General features: G+C 35.6%; 1 protein-coding gene, 1 long non-coding RNA gene and 1 pseudogene across 4 annotated transcripts in view; 1 reads left to right on the forward strand and 2 right to left on the reverse strand.

The window, feature by feature from the left end:
• Nucleotides 1-524: 524 nt before the first annotated feature.
• LOC111733524 lies at nt 525-3,780 on the reverse strand. The gene is made up of 2 exons (XR_002778015.1): nt 3,414-3,780; nt 525-2,943 (listed from the first exon to the last, which is right to left on the reverse strand). It is a non-coding gene; the product is annotated as an uncharacterized LOC111733524 (long non-coding RNA).
• A 4,941-nt stretch (nt 3,781-8,721) lies between these two features.
• The window catches only part of VIRMA (vir like m6A methyltransferase associated), a 55,176-nt gene continuing 39,027 nt past the window's right edge, over nt 8,722-24,870 (forward strand). For all 3 annotated transcript variants that reach the window (XM_011384367.2, XM_023525580.1, XM_011384368.2), the window contains exons 1-5: nt 8,722-8,868; nt 17,805-17,920; nt 20,943-21,029; nt 22,125-22,173; nt 23,576-23,744. In XM_011384367.2, coding sequence (XP_011382669.1) covers nt 8,806-8,868; nt 17,805-17,920; nt 20,943-21,029; nt 22,125-22,173; nt 23,576-23,744 — 484 coding nt within the window. In that variant the 5' untranslated portion in view covers nt 8,722-8,805. The remainder of the gene's footprint in view (nt 8,869-17,804; nt 17,921-20,942; nt 21,030-22,124; nt 22,174-23,575; nt 23,745-24,870) is intronic.
• LOC111733531 lies at nt 22,739-22,857 on the reverse strand (annotated as a pseudogene).

Here is a 24,870-nt window from a genome sequence, read left to right on the forward strand (position 1 = left end):
GGGATGGGAGTGAAGAGAATAGAAAAATGACTGCCAAGTCTCTGGCTTAAGCAAGTGAATAGGGAGTGGTAGAATAAGTGGGTGGTGGTCTGAGGTTCCCCGTTTTATGGGGTGAGGAAAACTGAGGATCACTGAGACCAAGTAACTTTCCAGAAACCACAAAGCTAATGAATGTCATAGTCCAGAGTACATCTCATTTGGTTGCTCCTCCAGATCCATTTACCACCCATTTCTGCCCTGTACTACATCACCTGAACTACTCGGTCCTCTAGCTTTTATCCAGTTTGGCCCAAGGGAGAGAAGTATGGGAAGAGAGACTGAGATATGCTTTTCTCAGCTCTCTCCCTGTGGAGCTGAAGTTTTATTAGAGGTTGAATTCCTCTATACCAGTTTTTCTCAAACTATCAGTGGTGAATATTCTTTTTTTTTTTTAATTACCACCCCACCACTGATCAACACACACACACACACAAAAACAAAAATAATTACTAGAAAAGTGAAAAAACTCAAAGACATACAAAATATAATTTTCAGGTTTTATATTATTTGAGTCAACAAATATAACATTAATCTGTTAAATTACTAAAGAAGTTTCTAAACACTCACTCTCAGTTTCTCAACTTATCTCTAGTGGATGACAACAAATAGTTTGTAAACTGCTGGCCCCATGTTTATGCCCCCAGCTCTGATGACTTTCTGTGAAATCTCCCTGTGCTCCTTCAGGCCTAGGGTAGTAATGGCTTCTCGGAATTGCTTGCCTATAGATAGATGCTTTACCCTTAACTCTGCTCACACTCTGTAAGTAGTTCTTTCGTTAACATTTTTTTTAGCTTTATTGAGGCATAGCTGACATTCAGGAAACTATCTATTTAATAAAGTGTACCATTTGTTGAGTTTTCACAATATACACTATAAAACTACCACCACAATCAATATAATGATCATATTCATTACCTCAAAAGTTTTATTAAACATTTTTAAAAAATTTATCGTTAAACGTTCTTGAATTAAACCTTTTAGATGTGCCATCTCTTTCCTGTCAAAACCCTGAATCCCGGGTCTCAAAAATTCATGTTTTTTCTCATGAAGTACAGTGATCTCTTTATACTGTATCCCACAGTTTAGTCTTAAATTATCAATCATCTTTCTAATGTTTGTATTTTATTTCTACAATCTTATTGTTAATACATTTAAAATCACTACCATATTTCATTTTGTAGCATATGTCCTGTTGAGCTCTGAAAAACTTTGTAAGCAGTTGTTTTATTTAGAATTGTTTGATTGCAGGAAATAGAGACACACTCAAGCTATTTAATTAAATACAAGGGGATTGATCGCATTAAGAAACATTGATCTCAAACAAGAGCAGCGACATGGCCCACCTCAGTGAATCTCTCTCTGGACTCAAGGCAGCTCTAGGACCTCAGCATAGGTATTCATCAACACTCATTCCAGTCTAGTCCTTTGTCTTTACGTAATTTGACTTGGCTCTGCATCATGTATCTTCATCCTTCTGTCCTATTTCCAGCTGGTAATTTTACGTGGGTCTCTCATCTTTTTGAGTCAGGCCACGTAAGTCAGAGGTTGCTGCCTATTGGTGACTCCACACAACCCACTTGTGCCCGGTGACTATCCTTGGTCAAATTAGCTGGAACTGGGAGACCAGGTTACTGCCACATATACTCTGAGGAAGATTTACATAGGCGTAGAATCTCTGATGCAGGAGTAAAAGTGGATCCAGAGAGAGAGAACCTAATTAATATTTTCTCATCAACCAACATAAAGTTCTTATATAAAAGCAAGTTTTTAAGCCAACTCAATCCATTCTACCAGGCATCTTTAAATCCACCTAGCTTTTGTACTTAGTCTTTTATTTAAAAGTGCTAAAAGTGCTGTAAGGCTGATGTCAGTAGCCCTTAAGGGTATAGGAATATCTGAAGTTGTTAAGAGCAAATTTAGATTAAGCTGCAACTGCTAGTAGTTAAGTTCAAAAAATAGAAGTCTCTTTTCTATACATATAGATAATATATAGAAATATATAATATATATAATATACATGGTGAAGCTCTAAGAGGGAGACAAGGGTATACAGGATTTCCTAAATTATTTTTGATCACTGAAACCTTTGTGTTCTTGTGGAAACATGCTTTGAGAGATGTGGGGTCTGCTAAATACAGCAGCACAATTACAAAAAAGGAAAAGTGCCATATGTAAGTTTATGGTCTACATAGTACTGGCTCTGTACCTGAGAGTGGAACTGAACCAGAGAGTTTGGCTGTTTGCCTGTCTAGAAAATAGACAGGATCTCAGAGTGTTTTGCCTTTTTGAGGCTGGAAAAAAGTTGGTAAATAGCTGGAGTCATTCAATCTTTCAGAACAACTGGCACTAATCGGTGGGCTTATTTTGAGATACTTTGTGTAGATAACAGTTTACAATCAATATATCTGAAATCTTTAGGTAATCTCCAGAATACATTCTGAAGAATGATGTGGAGGTTTCAGAGCAAGCTCTTGGCTGTGGGAAATGATCATAATCAAGTATCTTGGAGAAGGGGTGGCAGCTGTTACTTTTTATCAGTATGCTCAGAGAAGAAGGAAAGCAAAAGTCCTTTTTGTTCTTGTTGGTGGATGAATGTGTTGCAGTTGGCAGTTTGCCAGACTCTCAAATCAGTTGTTCTTGATGAACTTGTTCTCTGAAGAGGCTGAAATGCTTGGCAGTTCACTTAGATCCCACTCCTGCTCTGTTTTCTTCTGTGCATGTCAGTCACCTTAGAAAAGAGCTCACCTGTTACCAAATAAATGCAACATTGAATTGTTGTGGGCTGGTTAGCTCACTTCCATCCTTGCCTTTTTGCTAAGTTGTTCCTGGCAAGCATTAAGATTTGCGTAAGTTGCTTTTTCACATTAGAGGCAATTTCAGTTTTTCTTCAAAGTGCTCTTTTTACTGCAGAATGGTGAAAATCAAAGAAGGGAAGACACGTTAGTTTGTAAAACAACAGAAGCTACTATGGACTGTTCACAGAGCCTTGTTCTAGGGGAGGTTATAATCTGATGAGCAAGACAGACAAGAATAAAAGAATAAAGATAGTACAATCTAAGCATTTGATATATAAAACATGCACAATATATAATTCTATATGTAATTTGAAATAGTGAAAATCAATTCATTCAAGAAACATTTTTGAGTGTTTAGCGTGTGCCAGAAAGTAGGGACGTATTGGTGAATAGGATATAATCATTCTGTTGGAAGAAGCTCACAGGTTAGAAGAAGAATACTGACCTGTAAATAAATAAGGGAATAAACTGTTCGGGAATTAGAGCTTAATCTGTGGATATACCGGAGTCACAAATCAGAGAATATAAAATCTATTGAGGGATGGGGGAGCAAATAGGGAGCAGGGAGTATGTACATACCATTTTGTTTATCCATTTAGTTGTTGATGGGTATTTGTGTTGTTTTCACCTTTTGGCCATTGTGAGTAGTGCTGCTATGAACATGTGTACAAGTATTTGAGAACCTGTTTTCACTTGTTTTGGTATATATCTAGCAGTGGAATTGCTGGGTCATATGGTAATTCTATGTTTAACTTTTTGAGGAGCTGCCAAACTTTTCCACAGCAGCTGTACCAGTTTAAATTCCCACTAGCAAAATACAAGGGTTCCAATTCTCTACATCCTCACCAACCCTTATTTTTTAAAATTATAGCTATCCTAATGGGTGTGAAGTATTTCATTGTGGTTTTGATTTATTTTTTCCTAATGACTAAAGATGTTGAGCATCTTTTCATGTGCCTATTGGCCATTTGTACATCTTCTTTGGAGAAATGTCTATTCAAGTCCCTTTGCTCATTTTTTAATAGGGCAGTTTATCTTTTTGTTGAGTGGTAAGAGTTCTTTATATATTAGGGATTTAATTAATTAATTAAATTTAATTAAGTATTTTCTCCCATCCTGTAGATTTTCTTTTTACTCTTTTGAGAGTGTCATTCGATGCAAAAGTTTTTAATTTTGATGTTCAATTTATTTTTTCTTTTGTTGCTCATGTTTTTTTGTCATCTAAGAATCCATTGCTAAATTCCAGGCAATGAAGAGTTATCAGTATGTAATGTTTTCTTCCAAGAATTTCATGGTTTTAGCTCTTCTTTTTAGGTCCTCAATCCATCTCGTGTTCATTTTTGTATATGGTCTGAGGTTAGGTTCCAGTTTCATTCTTTTGCAAGTAGATACCCAGTCATCCCAGTACCATTTATTGAAGAGATTATTCTTTCTCCATTGAATGCCCTTGGCACCATTGTTGAAAATCAATTCACTATATATGTAAAGGTTTATTTCTGGACTCTTGATTCTATTCGATTGGGGCTCTGTTTATCCTTGATGCAAGACAGGGCAAATTTCCCAATGTGAGGAGAGCAAGCCCTGTACTGAGAGAAGAAGAGGGTCCTTTGGCAGAAAGTGTAGAAAGAATTTAACATACATGCCAAAGTTAGAGTCAAAAGGAAAGTTTACTAGAACAAGGGTAACGCTGCATAGACAAAGAGTCGTCTCCTCTCAGAGGCAGAGTTAGAGGGCCTAAGAGAGATGAGGACAGTGAGAGAGACAAAGTAGAGTACCAAGAGGAAGACAGTGAAAGCGACGAGGAGAAAAAGACTGAGAGGTTCTGAGAGAAAGACATTGAGAGTAAAGGCAGTGAGAGGGACCCCAGAGTGTGGGGAATTCAGTTTATATATCATTCCCTAGTTCTTATGAGTTACAGTTTAAAGACTTTGTTTACCCATTTCCTTTGATATGACATACAGTGAGGAAGGGGAAGGGGAAGAGTATGTAGCGTGAAAAGGAAAGAATGTGTAGCATGAAAGGCCTGCTGGCAGTTCTAAGCCTTTAATCCATAGGTTCCCCATGGTTTTAGCCATTGGGAATGAATGATTTTATTTTGCATAGGGCAGCCACTTAGAGACTGTTTTTCCTTTTTCCCCTTTACAGGTGTGGGAAATGGGTCATTAACAATCCCAGCAGAAATCTTCCTTTGTTCTGCAGGTGTCCTCCAGGCCTGGCTGCAGAGCTGATCAGCATATTGCAGTCTCTGAATGTGGCTTGATTTAATATTTTAATTCTCTGGCCTCCTCCCTACATTATCCTTATGCCATTACCACAGTTTTGATTACTGTAGTTTTATAGTAAGTTTTGAAATCAGGAGTGTGTGTCCTCCATATTCGTCATTTTTCAACATTGTTTTGGCTGTTTGGGGCTCCTCACAAATCCATATAAATGTGTGGATCAGATTTTCCATTTCTGAAGAAAAAAAAAAGGGCTGTTAGAATTTTGATAGGGATTGCACTGAATCTATAGATAACTTTGGGTAATACTGTTAACAATATTAAGTCTTCCAATCTATAAACACGGAATGTCTTTCCATTTAGTTGTCTTTAACTTTTTCAGCAATATTTTGTAGTTTTCACTGTATAAGCTTTTCATCTCCTTAGTTAATGTTATTCCTTAGCTATTTTATTCTTTTAGATGATATTATAATTATACATAGGCTTTTGAAAATCATATGGAGGGGTTATATTCAAAGCAGAAGAAACCATGTAAGCGATGTGAAATACCTCTGTATTATGGGAGCCATATCTAGCTGAGAATGGCTGAATCATCAGAGTGGTGTGGTAGGGACAAGGTGCAAGAGTGAGCAAGAAGTGAATTTGAGGTCCTGCATACTGTGAGAGGTGATGGTAGCCAATCAGGGATTCTGAACTCTCCTGGAAATCTAGTTAATACCGTCTCTCTTCTTTGACCTCCTACACATCTTTCTGCCCTCTCAATCATAGCTGACGATCTCAATGAGACAATAGATACCATCCAAAAGAAACTCCTTCATTTCCACATACGAAATCATTACTCCCATCTGCACATGCACCCATGGACTCCCTCTTGTCCCTGATTACCAGGAAGCAGGTGTTCTTTCTAGCAAAGGTCTTTTTCTACTTGGGTACCTCTCCCACCTCCACAATACTTTGCTGTCTCGATATTCCTCTCTCTCTCTTTATCATCACTGTTTCTATTGTTTCATTCCCACCCATCTACACACTGATATCCCTCATCTTAAAAACACTCTTTCTTGACTGCATGTTCTCTTTCAACAACTACTTCATTTCTCTGTTCTATGCAAGAAAGTTTTTGAAGGAGTTTTGTATACAAGCTTTTCTCTACTACTCAATTCTTATTAATCTTTAAAAATTTAATTTTATAATAGATAATATCTGTATATGGAAATAGATTTCCTGTTATTTCTATACCTTTGTCATTAAGCTCCCCTCCCTGGAGGCTACAACTATTCTCAGTTTCTTGCATAATTCTTTCAGAGACAGTCTATGAATTCAAATATACATACAATATATATATATATACAAAACAAAAGTGCATCAAAATGTAAGCTATGGACTTTAGTTAATAATAATGTATCAGTACCGGTTCCTCAGTTGTAATAAATGTACCACACTAATGCAAAATATTAATAATAAGGGAATCTTTGAAAAGGAAAAAAAGGAAATATATGGGAACTCTATTATCTGCTCAATTTCCTGTAAAACTAAAAATGCCCCAAAAAACACTCTATTAATTGAAGAAAAACAACGCACACTGTTGTGTCCAGAATAACCAGACCCAACTTGAGTGCTCTTAACCAGGAGACAGTTTATTAGCCGGCGGCTGTCCTTGCAAAGGAGCAGCCTCGAAATGCCAAGATACAAGGTTTTTAAGCCCCAAATCCCATTCCTCATTCTGTCTTAAACACAAAGGTCCATCTTTCTCCTATTCACTACCTGTCAACCCACTGGTCAGGTGTGCAAGCGGGAAGTACAGAAGCAGAAAGCTTGTGTTAGAATGTTATGTTCCTATGGGTGATTGCCTATGTTCCCATGGACAATAGCCGGTGTTCCCATGGGCGATGGCCAAACAGTAATTTTCAGCTTATATACAATTGATTATTTTTCATGCCACGCAAGCAAGCAGGGTTACACAGGCTAAAATTGGCAGTTAGCGTATGAGCTCATTGTTACAAGTTTCATGATTAACAGAATGTGGTTAGGGGTTCCAGAAACTAGGCCTAAGTTATAGACTTCTTTTGTCCAGTTTCAGGTTTTAATTATTCTTTAACCCTTTCACATTTCAGCGGGCTATTACAACACTTTCTTGGGTCAAAAAAGAAATTCAAAGCTAAGAAAATCAAGCCATATAAAAACCACCAATAATAAAAGCACTACAAGGTACATTAGTTACAGAGGTGAGGGGAAAGTTGGTAGACATAAACATATATAGTAATAAATAAGATATATGAATATAAATAACTTATGCATCACTATAGGAATTAGAAAGAGAATAGCAGGCATACAAGCCTAATGAAAGCAGAAGGAATCAGTAAATTCCAAAGCAGAAACTAAAAAATATAAAGAAAACTAAAGAAACTAAAGAAACTAAAAAAATGCTGGAAATAATAAATAAGAATGCCAGAACTTGGTCTTTGAAAAAACACCGTAAAAGAGATAAACTGTTAGTTAACAGAGGAAATTGGCTGGCTGAGGAAGGGAGTGGATGGGAGATTTACTTTAAAAAATTAAAAATTAATTATTAAATAAATACCAAAAGGCACAAACAATAATGCAAGGCACACCTGTGAAACCATCACCAACCTAAATATTACCAAAGCACTTGAAGGCCCTGTATACTTCTCAATTACAATTCTCTCCAGTTCACAACGATCTTAAAATTTTATCATCTCTATGCATCTTTGTAATTTTATAACATATATGTGCCCCCAAGTTATATTTTTGTACATGCTTTGAACTATGTTATTTTATACTACATATTTTTCAACTTGCTTGCTTACCCATTTAGATTGTTAGTAGATATGGTACTAGTTCATTCTTTGTTATATACTACTACATTGCATAAATATGTCGCGGTTTACTTATTCTTGTTAATGAGAAGTTTACAGCTTTTCTGCAACTATAAAGTGTTGCCATAAGCATTCTTGTATCTGCACGTATTTCTTTGGGCATCTGAGCAACAATTTTCCTAGAAGTGAGGTAGGCGCGTGTAATTTCACTAGATAATTCCTAATTGCTCTCCCAAGTCCTCGTGCCAATATAGACTACCAAATAGTTCCAGTCGCTGCAATGCTCATCAGCAGGGAGACAGGGAGACTTACTTTCCACTCTGCATTTTTATGTTGATGGCATTTCACATTATAGAGTTTCTTGTATTTTATTTCAATTAATCCTCACAAAAAGCCTGTGGGTTAGGTATTATTCTTCACATTTTTCAGGTGAGAAAACAAGAAAAAAATCTCGTCTTGCGCCGTTTCTTTTCTTCCTTTTAAAAAAGTGTCTAACTTTTCCAGTTCTCTCATTGCATCTTTTTCCGGCCAGCCCAGGAACGACGGCTTGCGAGCGCTTTCATTGGGTATCCAGAGTAGCAGCCTTTCCCACCCCTCCTCCACTTCTCGAAAGACTGCTCTGCACTCCGCCACCCCAAGGCCATCGTGGCTTTGTAACGCAGTAGAAACACAGGGTTTGGACCGCTGGAGCCGCCGTAAGCCCCTCTTCTCCCGCCGCTGCCTCCGTGCTCCGAGGGCGCCCGGCGCCGCGCTGGCCTGCATCTTCAGCCAGTACCGCGCTTCGGGATAGGCCAAGGCTGGCGGCGCTAGCGCTTCGGTCACCGGAAGTGCTGCCGTCTCTCCCTGTCCTGAACCACTGTCGCCGAGGTTGGAGGGCTGCCCCGGAAGTCCTCTCCCTGTCTCCCTCCCGCGGCAAACATGGCGGTGGACTCGGGGATGGAGCTCCTATTTTTAGATACTTTTAAACACCCGAACGCTGAGGTAAGGCTTCCCCGCTTGATTCCGATCCTACTTCTTGACTTTGGGACTTTTACAAAAAACCTATAGGTATGCCTCGACTTTTTCTGCTGCCGATTGCCGCTTTAATTCTTCACGTCCAAACCCCCTACCCCCAGCAGCGTGTGGGCACCACGTCTAAGGGAGGGCAGCGGTGGCCTTCTCATTGCCCTGCATTACCTCAGACCCCCGGTCTTTGGTTGAGTTGGCTGCTCTGCTTGCTTTGGGCCCCCAGCCCCTCGTCAGCTATCGGCCTAGAAAAGGTCTTGGTTCTCGAGTTTACTTTAGACGGTATTTGAGAGGGGTCTCAGACAGCTTGTGTTTGACAGTAGTGCCGGTGACCGAGCAGGTCATATTGGCTTCGTGGTTCCTAAATCCCTTCTCTTAGGTCCCTTTTCTGACCAGAGTTAGGTTGCCCAGATGTAAGACTCATTCGGTTTAGGATTGCGACGTTTTCCAGTTTGTCCTGAAACTTTCAGTTATTTCTTGGAAAGGTTTCACACATTAGGACATGAAATCCTTAACGTGGAACGGATTTTGCGTGGAGAATACCTGCAAGAAGGGAAAAATTGAGAGAATTGTTGTCAAACTGTAAGCACGGTTGTATTGTTTTGAGGGGCGAGGGTGGGGAATTGTGGAGTAATCGTTCTGTAATAACCTTAGCGCCCCTGAATGTATGACTGACTGGCTCAGCGATATGTAAATTGAATATAACTAGGTAACTAAAGGCTCTCGAAAGCCGGTCAAAAATGCACATTAAAGTTTAAAAAACCTCAGAACCCACATTTTTTTTTTTTTCAGCGTAAACGTAATCATTTTAGAGAATTCTTTTTTCTTCGGAGATAGTGATAATACTAGTTAGTGGTTTTTAATGCTTTACTTGGCAAAATAAAAAATCAACGACGTTGGTCTTCTAATTATTTTAACAAATGGTTTTTAGGTCTAAAAATAAACGGTTTGGAAACTTTAGTACGTCTTACTAACAATGAATGAATTTGCGGTCTCTCATTTCAGGTGTCAATTAGCTATTTGTCCAGTGACCATAATTCTGACTGTAATTCCAGCTCGGTTTTAGAAAACTTACAGTGGAGGCAGTAGTTGGATCTATAGATCCTGGTTTCCTGGGACCATTACCTGTGTTTGAAGCCTGTTTTTATTTTTTTAATCTTTTTTTGCTTTTCAATTACAGATAACATTATATTATTTTATATTAGTTTCAGTTGTACAGCATAATGGTTAGATATTTATATAATTTACAAAGTGATTCCCCTGGTTAGTCTAGTAGTACCCACCTGGCACTATCCAGTTATTACAATATTATTGGCTAGGGATATGGATTATTGGGATGTTTTGTTTTCAATGAGTTTATAACTAAGTATTGGAGTTTAGGTCCACAACATTATGATTCACTTTAGAATGTTATGAGTGCATAGACAGTGGGAATTCCTTGGGGTTTGTCACCTTTATTTCCAAAATGCCCATCACTTTCTGACATATTAGGACCCCAGTCAGTATTTACTTAGTTCTCTTTTGTGGTACAAATAAAAATAAAGACTATGTGGGAGAGATCACTTCATTTGTATCAGGGAAGACTTCATCGAGGCAGTTAGCATATGATATGTTCCACAGTTGTAGATAGGAAAACAGAGCATTCTCCTGGAGTAGTCAGTATTCTGTAGTGTATACTGCAAGTAGCAGTGTGAAGTGGCACCTGAAAGACAGTCTGAAGCCAGATCATGGAATTTCCTGAATGCTCAGCAAAGGAATATGGACTTTATTTTGTAAGAATGTGAGTTTATGAGCAGGCAAATTATATGATTACTAAAAATACATTAGGTAAATTAATCCATTTTAGTAATATCTAAAGTGGTTCAGAAAAATTAGAGATGGCAAATCAAGAAGAAAAGATGAGAGATGTAATGAAAGCTTGAGTTAGCAAATGGGCAGTAATCACTAGCATTTATCGAATGTTTATTTTCTGCAAGAACTGCTTTGGTAATTTAAAGACATTAATCTTTCCATCAGTTTTGAAAGATCGTTATCCCCATTATATAGATAAAGAACTGAGCATGAGAGGTCAAGTGACTTTCCTAAAGGGGCATACATAGCTGGGCTGACACACATCAGCATGCATTTCCTGGCTCCAAAGCCATGTCATGCTGTGTCCCAGTGGAAGTGGATAGATACAAGTTAAATTTTGGATAGATAATTGACAGGATGGCAACTGATCCTGTGAGGGAGACAGCCTCTAGTTTTAGGGGCTAGAGATGGGTGGGGCTATATTGATAGTAATGGAAAAATCTGGAAGTGGGTTTGATGGGAACAAGATAATTTGTTTTTGATGTGTTTAGTGGTACACCAGATAGATTTGTATGGAAGGAAGTTGGGAATCTGTTTAAGAATTATTTCTGAAAAGTGAGGTATAGGTAGGTGAAGGTGAGGTATAGCTCTAGGAAGGGCATTTACAAGTAATAAAAAGATGAAAAACCCATTGCCCTTGCTTTCAAAGGAGTTTGTAATCTAGTGGGGATGCCAGACATTCAAGTTTCACAAAGGGAATACTTTAAGGGGTTTGAGTAGTTCTAAATGAATTACAAATTGTGGTTTATATGCCACTTTTTAACCCAGTTCCTGTTTGCCTCAAGAATACTCACCAGCAGCACCCCCAAGATAACTCACAGATTACAGTCCTAACCTTACCTCCAAAGTTTGCCATGAAAGTCTTTGAAAACCAATGACATCATTCTACTTATAGCATTCTGTTTTATGTAAAGTGGTTATTTCCATTTATAAAATATAGTAATTCTTGATTGCTAAAAATGTCAAATCCTAGAAAATGTATCATTCCTACTTGTGATGTTAACATCATTCTCGAATAGTGTTAGCTAAAGATTCATTCGATGAATCTGATTTCTGTATACATTTTGTTACATTAGGATTAGAAACAAGTTCTGTTTAGAAATAACAAAAACAGTTTTTATATTTTATTTTCATATTGAAAATCAGTCATATTTGCTTCAGCCTCAAAGAGCGTGTTTATGTAAAATCAAATTAACGCTGGCAGTGAGCTGTACTTTTTTTTCTAAGAGAGAAATGTGTTAAAAAATACATATTTTAGTAAATTTTGATTCTATTTTAGAAAAATTAGAAAATATAGGAAAGTGAAGGCTTTCATAATCTCACCTTTCTTAGTCTCAGCTATCATTAACAGCTTTCTTTAATTTATTTCCAAATCCTGTAGTAAATATGTGTATGTGTATGCTTAAATGTGTGTACCTACCACTCACGTTAATGTACCAATACTTTGATACTGTTTTGTAATTTTTTCTCATCTAACAATGTGTATCTTTATAAATTAGGAAATACACTTATATAACATTTTAAAAGTAAGCTTCATTTTTAACACATTTACTGTTTTGAACTAGGTAAAACATGTATGAGGTACAAATTCAAAAGGTACAAAAGGATATACAATAAAAAGTCTTTCATCCCTGTCCCTAAGCCATCCTGCTTCCTACCATAGATATTTTGTGTAATCATTTTTATTGGCTGCATAATATTGTTTTAAGTGGTAATGCTATTGTTTATATATTAAATTCTCATACATTTAGGCTTATGACTCCCCCCCCCCTCTTTAATTCCCCAATCCCCCCACTTCCACCACTGACCTATGGATGTTGCTGTCTCCCCTTAAGAACTGGATCTCTGAAGGCGGGGTGTCTCTTCCCACGCGCTCGCGGTGCATACCCAAGGCCTGGCGCACCCAGGGTATGCTCTGTGGCCCCACCTGGGGCGCAGACCCAGGACCTTCTGCATGTAGAACAGATGTGCTAACCACTACACTATGGAGCCACCCAGGCTTATGACTTTTTACAGTGATGTGGTATTCTCGATGTCAATTTTTTAAATATATCTTCATTTCTTTATTTCAGAGTGGAATTGTTGGATTAAAATTCAGTCTTAAAAGAGTGATTGATGCTAAAAAGTTCTGTTTTTCAGAGTTTCTTTAAGAAACCAGTTTGGAACTAATTTCTGGACAAATGATAATGGAAGTGGTAGGAATAGATGAGATAGCCTTAGTTTACCCTTAGGAGAGGGTAAAAAGAGAAGAGAAGATAGTTACAGGCATAAAAGAGTAAGTGGGGAAAGTAGCTATACTGTGACCTTTTCAGCACACAATGACTCCTTTGGAATGGATGATGTGGCTTGGAGTCCTAGAATCTGACCAGTCTATTCTTCACATTCCTATTAGCTCCCTAATCATAACCTTTCTATGATTTCCCATGTTTAACCTGTCTTCCTAGGTTTATGTACTCCTCAAGATATTTTAAGACCTTCACTGTAATACTTTAAACTCTGAAAATGCAATTTAATCAACTCTTATTAAGTACCTATTAAAAGTCATTCATCCATTAAATGAATATGCGAGGCATTATGAATATGAGTAAACTGAGGCTTGATTTTTGTATTTTTGAAACGCCACTAGAATGGAGAGAGAAAAGAGATAATTAAATTTAGTTTGATAGGAGATTTTGGATACATAGAGAGAGGTACCTATCTAGACGTGATCTGGCTCATCTTTCAAGAGAAAGTTGACATCCGAAAGGTGTTGGGACAGAAGAGTGTATGTAGGAGGGTTCTGAGTAGAGATAATAGCATGAGTGAGGGCATAAAGATGTGAAAGAGCATGGTTTGTTGGGCTATAAATTTGAATTGATAAGAAGAGATGGTACTTGTTTCTAAGACCAAGGAATTTGGCTTGCGGACAGTAAGGAGCAAGGAAGGAGATACATTTACATTCTAGAAAGGCCACAGTTGCAATAGGAGAATCAGTTAGAGGGGGCCAAGAAAGAAGCACGAAACCACTTAAGATCCTGTTGCTGTTATCTAGAGTGCACAGTGTCTAAAACTAGAGGGGTGACAGCAGGAATGAAGGGAATTACACAGATTTTGGAGCTGTTTAGAGCTTTAATCATCAGGAATTGATATTTGGATTAATGAATGATTTAGGTGTGAGAGAATGAGAAAGAAGCTAAGGATAATAATGGATTCTGTTTTGGCCATTGTGTGGATGGTGGTGCTATCACTAATATAGGAGATTTTAGTTTTGGACTTGATGAATTTCTGGTGCCAAAGGGACATTCAAGTGATGTCCAGTTGGCAGTTTGATATGGTGGTCTGGGGCTCAGAAGAGAGGTCCTAGACGGGGATATAGATTTGGAGTCGACTTCTGGCAATGGATGAAAATCTTATTTCTTGTAATTCTATTGATTGTACTTAGCTACTCTGCCTGGCTTCCTTGCCCATTTTGCCCTCTAGCTGTGGTGAATTATGTTTGCATTTACTTGACCCTTCCAAGTTTTTCTTTGCTTTTCTTTTGTGTATGCTTCCTTTGCTTGGAAAGCTCTTCCTTCTCCTTTTCTTCCATTGATTCTTGTTTTCCTTGAAGATTTAGTTAGCTCAGCTACTTTTGGGAAACCTTCCTTGACATTTCCCCCCGCTCACAAATGTTTGCTTACAATCTGAGTTAGGTAAGTGCCTCTACATTTTCATGGTTTCCTGTGTGAGTCTGTCATGGCAGGTTATCAATTTGTCTGCCACAATAGATTGTTCCTTAATGGTAGAGATTATGTCTTGTCTTTGTATCCACAGGACTTAGCATATCTTGGAACATAATAGACATTTAATAATAATTATGAAATAATTATGGAATAAAAGTGGTATCACCTAATGCAGAAACTCTAATACTTACAAAATAGATTTTGTAGAACCTTAAGTTCATTTTAGTAGGCCCACAGTGACTGTACCCTAACTGCTACTAATACCATTAATTAGTGGAGGATAGAATTGATAAACTTTGGTTCTAAGCTTTATTTGTAAACACTGATGCAACTTTATAACCATGTAAGCAAAGGAGCGTATGTCATGTGCTGCATAACAATGTTTTTGTTCAGTGACAGACTAGATATATGACAATTGTCCCATAAGATTATAATGAAGCTGAAAAATTCCTGTTATCTAGCGTTGTAGCTGTTACAACGTCCTAGTGCAACACATTATATGTTTGTGGTGACGCTAGTGTAAACCTACTGCGCTGCCAGTCGTATAAAAAGTATAGCACTTAATAGTTAAATACAGTACATAATTCTTGTAATGATAATAAATGACTGTGTTACTGGTTTATGTATTTGTTATACTATACTCTTTATTGTTATTTTAAAGTGTACTCTTTCTACTTATAAAAAAGGAAGTTTGCTGAAAAATAGTATGCTGTGTTATACCAGCAGCAGCTTCATACATATTGTGTTTACCTGTGTCTTGATTGCATTGTTTTCTCTTATGCTTGATTCAATCTCATGTTCAGTCCATAATGGCCCCTAAGTGTTTGTACAGTCAACTAATGACGGATTTCTCAGAATGTGTCCCCGTCATTAAGCAACACATGACTCTAGTAGATTTTTTAAGTAGAGGAGTTCCTTACAGGAAGGAAACATAACACCAAAGTTTGAGGCAAAATGTTTATTCCTTTTATATAACTCTATTGTCATATTTGTTGAATACCTACAGCGTATTTGTAATAATTAGGATACAAGTTGAACTGCTGTCAAAAAAAGTCAAAATAACAGAGGATTTTCTCTTTCAATTATCTGGTTGTAAGTATTCTAGGGCTAATAGGGTAGCTTTAGGTTCTTCTTTACTGTTCCTCTGCCATTTGTAGGTATTGTTTGTATTGTCCAAGATAGCACACCGTAACTTCAGTGTTCTAGAAAGGTAGCAGAATATTGAAAGAAGAGGTGGAAGGAGTTTCTGAAGTCTGACCTTTTCCTTTAAGGACATGACCCAGAGTTGCTTACATCATATTCGTTTTATCCCACGGACCAGAATTTAGTAATCACATGTTCACCCTGGCTTCCCAGGAGTCTGAAATACCAGTCTTTAGCTCCCTTGTGTCCAACTCAGATTTCTCTACAGGAAAAAGAAAATGGGTATTGGAAGACAGCTAGCAATCAGACTCACTTTGCATTCGTCCTGTTTTATTTATATCTTTGAGATTTTCAAGTACACTTGAACAGTACACATAGTAAGATTTCTATACCTATACATTTAATTATAATCTCTGAGTTTAAAATGCAAAATGGGGAAGTAATTTTCTGTCACATTTTAGGAAAGACTGACTTGAACAGTCTTTTGGTCTATTGATATGCATGATATTTTTTGCAACTTCAAAAGAGACACAAGATTTGGTCTTTCTAGAAACAAATAATGTGAACCATTCTTCTCATTATGAACTTTGACCACTAGGTAATGATGGTTGGCTGAACTGCTAGAAGTTGATGTAAAATAATCCAAAAACAGTGTGAAAATTTTGTTTTTAAATTATCGATTACAAGAGCTTTATTCGTTTGATACTGTGTCAAATGATTTTTCTTTTTTAAATTCGGCGAAGGGCTAATTTGAAAAGGTATATGCACCCCTATGTTCACAGCAGTGCTGTTTACAATAGCCAAGGTATGGAAGCAAGCTAACTGCCCATCAGTAGACGATTAGGTAAGGAAGTATATATATATGTGTGTGTGTGTGTGTATATGTATATATATATATATATACACATATATATGGGTGTGTATAATATATATATATTATACACACCCATATATATGTATATATATACACATAAAACAGAATACTACTCAGCCATTAAAAAAAATGAAATCTTAAACATTTGCAAAGACATGGATGGACCTAGAGTGTATTATGCTAAGTTAAATAAGTCAGACAGAGAAAGACAAATACCATATGATATCAGTTATAGGTGGAATCTAAGAAACAAAGTAAACGAAGAAACAAAATTAAAACAGACTCATAGATACAGAGAACAAATTGGTGATTGCCAGATGGGAGGGAGTTTGGGTGGCTGGGTGAAAATGGTGACGGGATTAAGAAGTACAACTTGGTAGTTCAAAATAGTCACAGGAATGTGAAATATAGCATAGGGAATATAGTCAATAATATTGTAATAACTGTTTAGTGCCAGGTGGGTACTAGACTAATTGGGGAGGTCACTTTGTAAATTATATAAATGTCTATCCACTATACTGTACAACTGAAACTAATATTGAATGTCAACTCTAATTGAAAAATAAAAATTAAATTCAGAGAGTTTATATCAACTATTCAGAACTGACATGAAGGTAGTTACAATATCTTTTTTTAATTTTATTTTATTAGTTTCAGGTTTATAGTGCATTGGTTAGACATTTATATAGTTTATAAAACAATCTCCATTATTGCTATTTCTCTCCTCTGGCTCTCCACATAGCCATTACATTAATGCTGACTGCAATCCCTATGCCATGCTCCCCATCCCTGTGACCATCTATCAACTACTAATTTGTACTTCTTTAACCCTTCACCTCATTCTTCCAGCCCTCTAACCCCAATCTCTTTATTTAGTGTGAATGATTATACATGTGACTGCAGAGATATTAATGTTTTGATTACGAAGTACTGCCCCAAAAGCCACTGTGGGTGCTAAAGTACTCTGCAGTATTTGTATCATATTATCTTATTAAAAATCTAAAATGTCAGGATTTAAAAGGCATCTGGCTTTAGAGGTTTCCAGTAAGGGATTCTGGGTCTGTATTGGCCTAAGCAAAACATCATCAAGGAAGCAATGTTATTCTACAAATGGAGAGATTTAACTAAGTACATTTTATCATCAATTATTTTTAAAAAGAGTGATTTATACGTCATTGTAAATTATGTAATAGCTCTGTTTTAATGATATGGAATTTATTTTAAGATTATTTGTGGTATTGTGGAACAAATTGATGATTTTGAATAGTAAATTTTGAATAGACAAAATGTTTTGCTTACAGTATGTCTCCTTCCCCCCACTCCCTGCTTTTTTTTTTTTTAAGCAAAGTTCTCATATAGATGTGGTTCGTTTTCCATGTGTGGTTTATATCAATGAAGTCCGAGTCATACCCCCTGGAGTAAGAGCCCATAGCAGCCTACCTGACAGTAGAGCATATGGGTAAGTCAACTTTCTTTGTAACAGTATGTTTGACTAAAGATTGTCCTAGAAACGTATTCTCAAATGCAGATTTTTAAGGTAATATTTTGTAAGTAAAAAAAACAAACCCTAAAACTTTATTCAGTTAAGGTTATGTTATGTAACATTGTAAATTGTCTCTAGGTTTTCTATATAATCCATATTTCATTATGGGCATGATGTGATAGCTCATTTTCTATTGTGTGAAAGAGTTAAACCAGCTACTAAATGGTGAGTTTATGGTACAGATTTGAATTTGAGGGATCATTTCTTCATGATTGTTAAAAGTAGTTGGTTATTTGCAGAAGTATATGTAAAATCTTCAAATGTCTTTAGTTCATTCAAAAGTAAAACAAGTATAAAAGCAATAAGAATGTTTAATTAATGTTTATAATAAGATCATTATGGTTGACTTCTTTTTTCCATGTTTAAGGAAATAAAAACTCATGTGTTCTTATACTTTCTACTTTTCTATAAAGGCAGATTTGTATAGAATGGGAAAGATGGAGTAATTTTAATATATCCAGCATTCTTCTCTATTGTACTGCTTTTGGTCAAGAAAGGTCTATTAGTTATCTATAGCTGCATAACAAATTACAGCGAATTTAGCAGCCTAAAACAGTAAAACATTTATTATCTCACACTATTTCTGAGGGTCAGGAACCTAGGAGCATTTTAGCTGGCTTAAGTTCCCTCATTAGATTGTAGTCAAGATATGTGGCCAGCTGCAGTCTCAGATTTGACCTGGGTTGGAGAATTTGCTTAGAAACTCACTCACGTGGCTGTTGGCAGGAGACTTCAGTCTATTGCCAGGAGATCCTCTCTATGTAGTGTTTAGTTCCCTCTCATATCACAGTATGGGTTCCCCCAGAATGAGTGATCCAAGAATGAGAATGCATGCCCAAAAAGGAAGCCATAGTCAGTGTGTTTTATAATTTAATATCAGAAATGACATACTGTTGCTTTTACTATATTTTGTTGATTACATATTCTATTTGTACAATATGAGAGGGAACTGCACAAGGGTGTGAACACCCTTTAGTAGGGATCTTTGGGGGCCATTTTTGAGGCTAGCTACTGCAGCAGGCCAAATAGATCTCTACCAGTAGCTGAAATATGTTAAGAATATTTGTTACATTTTCCCTCTTTTTATCTCATCTTTTTCTTAGCCATTCTTGGGAGTAAATGGCTGTTCATGTTTTAATAATTCTAAATATGAAATTATTAGAAACAACTCTATACATAATATGTTACAGAACGGTAAAATAATTCATTCAGTAACACAAATGTAAGCTGTCAGGAAGCCTGACATTTCAAAGTTGAAAGTAATGTTAGAGATCAGAGGATATTTGTGTAACATACTTTACAAGTTTTTCTCATTATCAAATTCAGAACTATATAGGTAAAATTGAAATCCCTATAATCTCTCCGTCCTGAGAATCCTAACATTTGATGCATTGTGTTTTTAAATATATATGTGTTTGTATATATATTTAGTTATTTTTTGTAAATATGATACCTTATGCAAGGTTAGGTTTGAGTCAGCAAATTTTAAGATGAAAGTCTAGTGCAGTCAAATTAACATTGATTCTTTAAATTGCTTTTCAGTGACTAGGACCTGAGTCTTTGGTACCTCAAAAGTAAAGAAGTGGCATTTCAGCCCTTTCCTCTTTTTTTGAGATTTTGGAAGTCAGGGTCTAGTTTGAAGAGGAAGGATAGGAGGAAGAGACTAGAGTTGTTGAGCACATATAGTTGAATTCAGATAAAGTAAAATACTTTTCTGACCCAATTGTATACTGTTTTGTGTATTCCTTTATTTCATTTAACATTATGTCAGGAGTACTTTCGCATCATTCAGTTTTATTTGAAAATATGATTTCTAATGGCTGCATAATCTGAGTGACTATACTATAATTTATTTGGATAGTTCCTCATGTGGGTTTTTAGTTGTCAAATTACAAATAATAGTATAATGAATATCCTTTTGAAAAAAATCTTTGTATATCAGTGTTTCCATAGACATACTTTATAGAAAAAAGTATTTATGGATCAACTAGTGTGAACATTTTGTCAGTCTCCTGAATTTTATTGTCATGTTGTCTTTCAGAATGATTACACTTGTTTGTACATCTACCAGAGGTGCATGAAGGAACCTCTATGATAATATTTTGGGCATTATACTTTTTACCATTTGGACTTTTTGTAAATAAACAACAAAGCCTGGAGTGTTTAAAATCAAGATTTTAATTGAGCCTAAGGAATTTCAGCTAAGGGTGAAATATATGTCAAGTGTAGCAAGATTTCATTCCAGTGCAAATTTGAATAGGTTTCACTATATAAATCTACCAAAAAAAAATTTATATAAATCACTGCTATACAAATTTTTATTTATTTTATTAATTTTTATTTTTTTTTATGGTGACATTGGTTAACGAAATCCAGTAAGTTTCAGCTGTACATTTTAACAGTAAGGCATTTATATGTTTACATTGTGCGTTCACCTCCCATAGTTAGATTTCTTTACTATACAAATTTTAATTTAGGTTTTAAGTTATAATTCAGGGCTCTGATGCTAAAATTATTATAGTTTTGTATTAATGTGGATTAAGTTGAAGTCAATTGTAATTATGCAACTTCTGATTCTTTGTGCTAAAGAAAAAAATAATATAAAGAATTATAAAATTTGGTCACAATTAATTCGAATTTGCCTTTAAAATACATTAAAATTTAAAAATATTTAGATGTTTTAGAATGGTCCAAGTAGCAGGCAAAAGATACTTGATGATTAAAATTTTTTCAAGAATAGTCAAAGTGAATAGTTGGCCACTTGAGAATTAGATATGAATAAAATGACAGAAAATATTACAATGAACTGTATGTTTTTTGTTATTGAACCTTAGGAGCGTTGTATCTTAGTTCTAGAATTGATGTATTTATTTTTTTTGTTTTAATTTAGGAACTGTTTATTGCAAAGGCTGACATTTCAACTTTGTTTCATTCACAGGGAGACATCTCCACACACATTTCAATTAGACTTATTCTTTAACAATGTAAGCAAACCAAGTGCCCCAGTTTTCGATAGATTGGGAAGGTATGTACCTACTAGGTGATTTTACCAGAAACTCATAAGTCAGTAAGGAAACCTTTTTATTCTTTAGATAGGAGAAAGAGTATATATACAGTGGTAGACCCAAGAACTCAGAGTTTAATTTTATCAGTTGGCAATATTAAAGAAATGTCCAGCTCCTAAGATGTAGTTTATTTACAAAATAAAAATTTTAATGTCTGAAACATTAGCCATATTTTGCTTTTTATGGTTGTATGCATTTCTTATATAGATCACATGATTTTCTAATATCCTAATTTGGAAAAGATTGCTTTTCAGTTTTTAAAAACTATATGAACACATTGAAAGCTAATATTTTGTCTATGTCTTCTATATCACACTACTGCATAATTTAAAATTCCATAATCATATTTTATAAAATGAGAATTTTGTTAATAGATAACCTTTTTGGATTATTTAACACGTGTTAGGTGTTTTGATATCTGCAAAATAATTGACCATTAAATGGGTTTACTTAGAATTCATTTATAAAATAAAAGATTTAAAAGACAGCTTAAAAATGGAAAAATTTCTATCCCTGTCAGGATATTGCTATTCATAGTATTTTTAGATTTTGCTTATTCTTTCATTTGTTCTTCACTCATTTGTTATTATGTCAATAATTTAACCTTATTTTAAATGAAGCAAACCTAGATTATCTGAAGCAGTTGATTTTTAATATTATAGAATTTTTAATGTCAGTACCTACTTGATAAAAATAGGTGCTTTTTAAAATTTTGGTCCCAATATAATATATTTTTCGAAGATTTTCTTATACTATTGTTCTCTACTCTTGCTGTACATTAGAATTACCTGCAAGGGGCGCGGGGGGCTGGTTTAAAAAAGAATCTTGATACCTACAGTCACTCCAAATCAATTATATCAGACTCTCTGGAGAGTTTGTTTTATACTTTTTTTGATAACATTTTGCAGGGAACACATTAAACCCAAACTTTGTACTTTATTAAATCAAAACAAAAATTTAGCATGATTTTATTAAAATATTTGACTCTAGAAAGACTTCATGAACTGTGATGTTCAATATCTGAACCTGTGTATTTATTCCTACTCTTTTGGCAGCCTGGAATATGATGAGAATACTTCCATCATCTTTAGACCCAACTCAAAGGTAATTGTGGAAGTCAGTTTTCAACTTGTTCTAGAAGTTCTGAGTCATAAAAGATCTGAAATCCAAAAATAATTGTGATTTAGTATGAAACTACTTAGCCTGCTCTTTGTTTTTGGTGGAGGATGAGTATTTAATTCTCTGCATCCTGTTTGGACTAAAAATGATCTTCCTTATCTTTTGATTTTCCTTCCAAAGAGATTTCTATTTGGAGTCCATCAGTCCCTGGGCATAGTCTTTGAGCCTTTCTTTTTGTCCCTCATTTTCCCTTTACTAAAGTTTGCTAGAGTTAACAAGGAGAATAATTTCTTTCTTCCTTATCATCGCTCTGGAAGGGGATCCATTACCACTTATTACTTCATCTTTACCTAACATGGTAGAGTAGAAAGACAGCTAAGAAGTCAGGGGCTTTCTTTGGTTTCTAGTCCAGATTCTACTGACACTCTGATTTTCCTTTTTTCTTTTTTCTTTATTATTTTTTTTAAGGTGAGGCAACTCTTGGTTGACCTCACAGATTGCAAGGACCTTGTCAGCTTACAATCCCTTATTTTTTTATTTTTATTTTTTATGCCTACAGCACCTGGTCTTCCTAGGTGGTCTCCCATCCAAGAATTAACCAGGCCTGACCCTGCTTAGCTTCTGAGATCAGACAGGATCGGGCTTGTTCAGGGTAGCATGGCTGTAGACTTGATTTTCTTATTTGTTGATAATATTTGTTTTGACTACCTTTCACAGTTATTGCGAAGATAGAAGAATCAATATAGATAAGTTCTGAAACAATTGTTATTTTTATTTTTTAAAGAAATATTGAGGGTTAATGACAGTGATGAAGTCTTTGATCTTTTTAGGAGAAAGTTTCTTTGCAAAAACAATTTGTTTAATGCTTCTGGTTACCCTTTTAAAATACAATGTGGGCACATAAAATATACCTGCATGTTTGAGTTGGACATGTAAAAAGAATGCTGTACAATTTTTTCGACTTTATAAATCTTGATATTGGGCACAATTTGTACTTTTTTGCACCTCCATGACACATGTAACTATTGGGGTTTAATTCATTAATCGGCAGTAGCTCCCACTTAATTTCATTCTCATTTCTCATCTCTTGGTTGGGAATCTGATTATGCTTTTTGAATAGGGTTGACATAAAGGATGGGGAGATAGGTTTAAACTTGGGTTGACATAAAGGATGGGGAGATAGGTTTAAACTTGAGACAAGTTAAGTGTGATAACTCTGTAAGGCCATCTAAAAGCTGTGTCTCTGGGTGAATTTCCACCAGTATTGACCTTTGCATTTTCAGCATACTTGTAAAGACTTTAGTTAAATCACAAAGTAATTTGATATCAGTTTACTTCTGCCATATTAAAACATTAATTTGAAAGATATTTTCCACTCAAAAATCAGGTGAATACGGATGGTTTGGTGCTAAGAGGCTGGTACAACTGTCTGACACTGGCAATATATGGATCAGTGGATAGAGTGATAAGTCATGACCGAGACTCTCCACCACCACCACCTCCACCTCCACCACCTCCTCAGCCACAGCCAAGTTTGAAAAGGAATCCAAAACATGGTGAGAATTTCAGATTTGCTTTTATCAGTTCATTATAGCAGGAAAAAGTAAACTTTTGAACCTTGCTTAAGATGACAAGATATCTGTCAGTTTCCCATTCTTTCCTATAAGTGTTTCTTTTTAAGTTGAAGTGGTTACATTTTCTTCTACTTTGCTAGAATGCTTTTTAAATTGACCCGATTTTTAAAATTTAAATATGCAAATGCTAATGTAATCCAGTGGTTATTCATGGTTTGCTATCAAAATTATCTCAGAGAATTGAAGAATAAGCAGTAAGTTTGGTATTTTTTTTTTTTTTGGAATACTTATGTTAATGGCATCTTTTTTCAGGAGTACATTTCAAATTTGTTCAGATGTCTAAATCTTAGCTAATGCAGATTTTCCTGTTTTTGAGAACCTTTTACTCATTAACTGGAGATAAGAAAAATGAGAACTCCAGTAAACTTCAATGCTTGTATAAAGCGGGCAGCTGGACTCATGTTTCTCAGAGTTTGTTTCCCTACTCCAGTATTACTGTAATCTGTTGAAATGAGATTCAGAAATACATTTTGAAATTATAATTGAGGTCACTAGGGAAAAATCTTTTGCTTTACAATTAGCATTTTATGAGCACAAATAAAATGGCCTTTGTTTCTCAATATTAATGTAGTAGTGTGGTGTGTGAGCTCTGTCTCTGATGGTGGTCACACACTGTATTGTAAGCTCTTAAGTTTTACCTGCTAAACACAGTTCATCTTACACTTTTTCTTTTAATCCTTTATTCTTCTGTGCTCATTTTTCTTTTTAATCAGACTGTGAGCTCCTGTAGACAGTGAGTATGTTTTATATTTGCATCTCTAGTCTTTTTTTTTAAATAAAATTTCTTTAAACTAAAAAAAAAAAAAAAAGAGAGGTCACTCATTTCCCCTACCACTGATCCCTACCCCCAAATCTGACAACCACCAATCTGTTGTCTTTATAAGCTTGGTTAAAAATTATTTTTTTCATATAAGAGAGATCATACAGTATTTGACTCTGACTGATTTCACTTACAAAGTGCCCTCACTATCCGTCCTTGTTATTGCAAATGGAAAGATTTCATTCTTTTTTTATGGCTGAATAATATTCCATTGTGTAGATATACCAC

This window comes from Pteropus vampyrus, unplaced genomic scaffold, assembly GCF_000151845.1.
Source record: "Pteropus vampyrus isolate Shadow unplaced genomic scaffold, Pvam_2.0 Scaffold572, whole genome shotgun sequence".
Taxonomy (NCBI): domain Eukaryota; kingdom Metazoa; phylum Chordata; class Mammalia; order Chiroptera; family Pteropodidae; genus Pteropus; species Pteropus vampyrus.